Source organism: Malus domestica, chromosome 10 (assembly GCF_042453785.1).
Source record: "Malus domestica chromosome 10, GDT2T_hap1".
Taxonomy (NCBI): Eukaryota; Viridiplantae; Streptophyta; class Magnoliopsida; order Rosales; family Rosaceae; genus Malus; species Malus domestica.
The window spans coordinates 40455579-40461578 of record NC_091670.1 but is presented as its reverse complement, the minus strand read 5'-3'; the positions used below and the strand labels follow the sequence as shown (position 1 = coordinate 40461578).

Sequence of the window (6000 nt, the reverse complement as noted above, 5' to 3'; positions counted from 1 at the left end):
CTGACCAACATGTGAAACATCTAAAAGTCCTCGAGGATTGTCTCCCGACGTCAACGGCTCAGATTCAGTTTCCGAGGGTGCAAAATCTGGCCGTTGATGTGTCTGAGATGGTCACAGTCGCACGGGTCGAAAACTCATCAGCTTCTGAGATTTCAGATGTTGCTACACGGTACAGCCGACGCGGTGTAGACGGAGAGGGAGTGAGGTAAGAAAGCGCCGTACATTCTCTCACGCGTGCAAAACCAGCGGGTTTTGTGTGTGTACCCGTTTACACGTGCGGTGGCGTGTCCAAGTAGAAATTTGTAAAAGCTCTTTTGAAATTTTGACGGGGACTGGGAAAGATAATCGGAGTGCATAGGAGTGTCAGATGATAGGCCTGCAGGGTCAGGAGGTGAGGTCCACAAGGGTCCAGGAGGATCCTCGTCGGATTCTCTTTGTGAGGATTTTGATAATCCTCCAATCACATTCATTTATCGTACATCGTTCGATGAGAAATCATTGTAAATTTTTTTATTTAAAATTAAATATAAACAGTATCTAACAAAAACTAGCCGTGCAATATATGATGAACTTATGTAATTGGAGGATCCGGCGAGGATTCTCCCTCCACGAGGGTGTCCTCAAACCTGACGGACTTTTACTTGCATTCAAGCTATAATTGTAACGATATCTCAAACTAATCGCAAATTGTATATGTATTTAAGAGGATGGGTTAGTGGCGCAGACATAGTTATATTTCAAATTTTTGGGTACGTTTTTCATGATACACAAAGTGAGGTGGGTTCAGAGTATATTATTGATTTGAAATATCGTTACAGTAATGTATCGGGTAGAAATCATATATCTAAGACATACCACCAGGGTTGGGGACCATTAGTAGAAGCAACAGAGGACCAAAGGTGAGTGAGTGCGACTCTGGGTGTCTCTGTGTGTGGGTGGCTCGTGCAGAGATTTGAGTTTCATTGATGAATCTTTTGCTTTCGCTTTCTCCGGCTGAGTTTTTTGGTTTCCAGCTTTCTCTTCTTTTGAGGGTGCCTAAAGCTGGACACCTCCTTGACCAATTTCAAGCTCAAAATTTTGGGCTGAAAAGCCCTAAAACACTTGGAATTGGATCTCAGCGGATCCCCTCCTTAGGATCTTAGGGATCAACGCATACGAACCGTTGATCAAAAATCATGCGATCATAATTTTTTTTCTTTTTTTATATATTTTCACGTGAAATGAGATTACTTTACTTTTAAAAATATAAAAATCATTTATTTGGGGCTGCACGATTTTTTATCAACGGTCCGTGTGCGTTGATCCCTAGACTCCTCAAGGAGAGGATCCGGCGAGGATCCAATTCCAAAACCCTTAACTCTTAGGGGCAAAAGAAAATTCACACAAACAAGAGGATGGATAGGTGGGTCCCTTTTGAGAACCGAGTATGGCCCACCAGATAGATAGAACTAAATTGGGTTGGTCCATATGGGCTTTTGATTCCAAGCATTGCCTAATAAAATTAGATTTTTATTAACGGGTTTGGGGCATGGGACATTTGATAGGGCCCAATTAGGGGAGCAACATAGTTTTTTTTGATGTAGACTGATGGGAAAAATTAGTTTACGTGGTATTTGAAGCAGATGTGAATTAGACCGGTTTGTATGTGTGTATTTCTCACATTGTTTAGAGCTAAATGACCCTTTTTAATGAAAGTAGTTTGAAATATCGAATGGTTAAAAAATTGTATTGTTGGAAATTGAAGTTTAAGTATAATAATTTTATTTTAAGAAAATGATGAAACAACTAAATTTACCTCTTTGTTGATGAAGAGACATAGCAAATGATTTACAGTTGAGAAATGCTAAGAGGATTCTCTAAAAAAAGAAACTTTCATGAACTCTTTGGCACCTCGTGTTTTTGGCACAATATTTTATAATGTTGGTAGGAAAATTGACGTTAAACTATGAAGTGTCAGAGAGATCATAGAGAGTCTTACTCTTGAGAGAGTACTCTTAGCATTTCTCTTTACAGTTTACTTAAAACGTTATCAAACTATTTTTTTAATACATCGATATTTTTAAGCTAGGAGGAGGGAGAGTTCGGCTAAGCCACACAATGGGCACCCTAATTTTGTATCGAATTCGTCATTCATGATATTCAAACCTAAGACCTCTTACTTCTAAAGCGAAGAGCACTATTGAGAATTAATTAATACCACATTGATGAGAAGATGGACCTTACATGGGCTTATAAGAGGTTAAGTTAGTTTCTATATTGCTAATTTGTTTTATATTGGAACCCAAACTTTCTTCATGGTATAAGAGCAAGTTATTCTACGTGTGAAGTCAAATGGCCACACGCGCTCCAAGTCAACTCGTGTGTGTTGTCCATGTGTGAGGCTTAAAAATTCGCCACACATGAAATGGCGTATTGAGAATAAATGAATATCACATTAATGAGATGAGTGACCTTACATTGACTTCCAAAAAGTTGAACTGTTTTTTATACTGTCAATTAATTTTATAATAAAACTCCAACTTTCTTCGCAAATAGCATATGTAATGATTCAGGTCACATTCGTTTCTTTCTAATTTTGGACAAAGCACCATGGAATGCATTTGATCAGAAACAAGAATGCCCCATACCCTAATTCCCTATACCTATACCTATAAATTACAGTTATCTTTTTAGGCAGCCAACACAATGTGTCATCCTAGAAGTCGGATTGAGCGAGCATTACAAAGTGGCTGGAAAACAAACGAAATTCTAATAGGCATAGGTTAAATCTCATTTTCTAATTTATGGCCCGTTTCAAAATATTTTTAAAATAGTTGAATGTGTTTTTAGTGAAAATGTTTTTGAAATCAGGTTTTAGTAAAAATATAAGTGAATTTTGAAGAAAAAAAAAACACTTGAAGTGCTTTTATGGGCTTCTTGCAGGAAATACTTCAAGTGCCTTTAGAATTCAAAAATATTTTCAATAAAAGTACTTTCAGTCATTTTAAAAATATTTTCAAACGAACCCCCTAACAATGCAATACAAAGTTCGTATAGTACATTTTGTTTTGTTTATTGTCGTTTATGCATCTAAATGTCATCGTAAAACATTGTCGTCCCGGATGGATATTCTGTTCATCATATAGCACTCTTCATTTGATCAGATAACATGAACAAAAATTCACAAGCAACATGCTTTCTCAACTGTAAAATATTCGAATTCAAGAAATGATCTATATGTATAATTCATAAACTAGTAACTAGTATAGGAAACAGATTTTACAACGATTTTTTTCTTCTTCTTATTTTGTCACAAGGTATCCAAAATCATCAGGACTGCTCCATAAAGTTCACAACTTGAGCATATAATCCGACTAATTAAGACAGCTACCGTGAAAACTTATAGATCAGTCAGCAAAACCTTACACAAAGATAATATAATTTGATCATAATAATAGTTATTAGTAATAAATATAATTAACTAATTAATTAAGCAGGTACCAAATTTTTTTCTTTCTTTCTTTTGCTACAAGCAAAAGGCAAGATTCATGAGAGTTGAACAACACAGCAATGCCCACAGAGCTCTTTCTCTCCATCTTCCTCCATCGGCTCCATGCTCGTCCATGCATCGTTGGTTGCAGATATATCGAATTTATGAACGATCGACATTGTTCTTGATGATTCGCTCTCCATCCCATACCCTGCCAAGAAGTATAAATCCACTCCAATGGTTGCCATTGTTAGGTAACGCCTTTGGCTCAGTGCCCAGTTTTGATCGTGTGGCCCCAATGCAGTGAGGCTTTGTAGGCGGGACCCTTCAACTTCATTCCATATGTTGAGCTTGCCGTCGTAGGATTCTATGTGGCCTTTCCATTGCTTGTAGCAATCGCCCGAGCTGAAAAGCCGTCCATCGACGGTCAAGATTTGATTAGGTGGCACGTCCAGCTGCCACATCCCCACGATAAGGCCCCACTTCCCTACTAGCGGGTCGTACACCTCAGCGGAGCTGCGCACCATAATGGCCGGCACGTCCGAGTCAGCCTTCTCCGCGAAACCCCCCACCACGTAGATCTTGCCCATCCACGTCACTCCAACGCACTTGTACCTCAACGTGCTCATGTTCGGCAGCGGAGTCCACTCGTCGTGGTCCGGATCGTACACCTCGGCGAACGGGATGCCCCTCGCGCAATCTAGCGTGGCCTTTCCCCCCGCCACGTAGATCTTGTTATCTGAGACCGTGCATGCGAAGTCGCACCGGGGGATGCCAAGTGGCGCGCAGGTAGACCACTGGTTTGACCCGACATTGTAGCGCAAGACCGAGGAGGAGACTTCAATGTCCATGTCGACAAGCTCGCTGCACTCGTCCGACGTGTGAGCTCTCTCCTTGTTACAAACCCTACCACCAATTATGTAAACCGAGTCACGTAAAGACACCATGGCAAAACCCTTGAGGACATGATTCTCAGTGAGGCCGGGGATGGAGCTGGCATGCGTCCACATGTTGGTCGACGGATCGTAGCATTCTATCCAATTAGAAATGTTTAGGTTTGGAGCGGGCTCTCTATAGCAAAACGTGGCAAAAACCCTAAAATTGGATAGAGAATTAGGGTTTGGCGAAGAGGGTGGTGGAGTTGAGGGTCTTGGGGGAGATGCGAGGGAACCCATTGGACTTGCTTGGGAGGAGATTATTAGGATTTGTAAATTTGTGTTCGTTTTGTGTTTTGGCAAATGGGAAATATAATATAAGAGATGAAGGGAACATAAGATGGAGATAGCGGAGAATACCACAAATGTGTGGTTTGAGGACATCGACTAGAAACTAGGGTTGATGTGAAAACCTATGGTTTCTTGTATTGATTGATGGAATAGGTGATAAGAGTGTTTTGGCGGGTTATTGTCTCTTCCATTGTCGATTTTGTAAAATAATCAAGTTTTCCGGAGATTTCGAAGAGAAAATAAGGGGGAATCGGATCGCAAAGATTAAAGAAATAAGTGTGGAGTTGAGTCACTCTTTTATCTGATGGTTAGGTTTTGTTTGGGCTATAGTTTTGATTGAGGTCAATTTAATTGTGACAGGGGCAATAATTACAATATCTAATTAACCAATTATTAAGAAACATCATAGGATAGCTCAAGTGGTTGGAAATGAATTTAAGTCTGTATTCCATACGGCATGCCCTGCAAGTCTTGGCACTGGTGAGTTACACGAAGATGGTCAGGAGGAAGTTGAAATACCTCTGTGAGTCTTTTTTGTCTCCAAAATAGTGGACTGCAATTGCGAAACCACCAATTTGTCCCCTTTTTAAAGAAAAAAAAAAGAGCCAATTTTATGTACTTTCTTTGGTTATGTGGTTTGCTTGTATACATTTGTGTGGTATGGAAAATGTTGAGGGGAGAGTAAATGGTGAAGTGGTGTGGTGATCACTATTTTTTTTTACCTACTAAGTTTTTCTTCTTCTTTTTCTACAGTCTCTACTGTTTTGGAATTTTTAGGATTTGCACCTTACTAGTTCGAGTTCAACCATGTAGTCATGCTGAGAGCTCAGATCTCTACAGAAAAGAATGACAAATTAGCTTTTACAAAACAACAAAAGCAAAAAGATCAATACTTGTAGAAAGTATACATGTCTTTAAGTTAACCAATACCTTTGATAAATTTGATTTAATTTATTAAATTCCCATAGAAAAAAACACAACTTTGACTCGTACCGATGGAAGATATGTTTGCATACCATGGAGAATATCTTAGCGGAACCGAATTCTTCAAATACAAGAGGATTTTAATTATTTATTTTTTGGGGTTTTAGAGATGGAAAGTGATCTGAATTTAGCTTATCCTCACTCACTAACTTAGTTGATGCTGGACTTTAATCATAGTCAATGATTTTCAATGTTAGTTAAAACATTGCTCTAATTTATGAGAAATTAAGGTTTCTGATAGTGGAACCAGGCAGACAGTTCAACTCACTCACACAAGGATGTGACCCTTGCTGTGAGGTTTTTATCTACGCCAGGCCAAGC

At 39.3% G+C, this 6000-nt stretch overlaps 1 protein-coding gene across 1 annotated transcript; it reads right to left on the bottom strand.

The window, feature by feature from the left end:
- Positions 1–3256: 3256 nt before the first annotated feature.
- On the bottom strand, positions 3257–4673 carry LOC103446556 (uncharacterized). Its single transcript, XM_008385688.4, has one exon. It carries the CDS (start codon positions 4642–4644, stop codon positions 3526–3528), a length of 1119 nt encoding a protein of 372 aa, XP_008383910.1. The 5' UTR covers positions 4645–4673; the 3' UTR covers positions 3257–3525.
- Positions 4674–6000: the final 1327 nt, after the last annotated feature.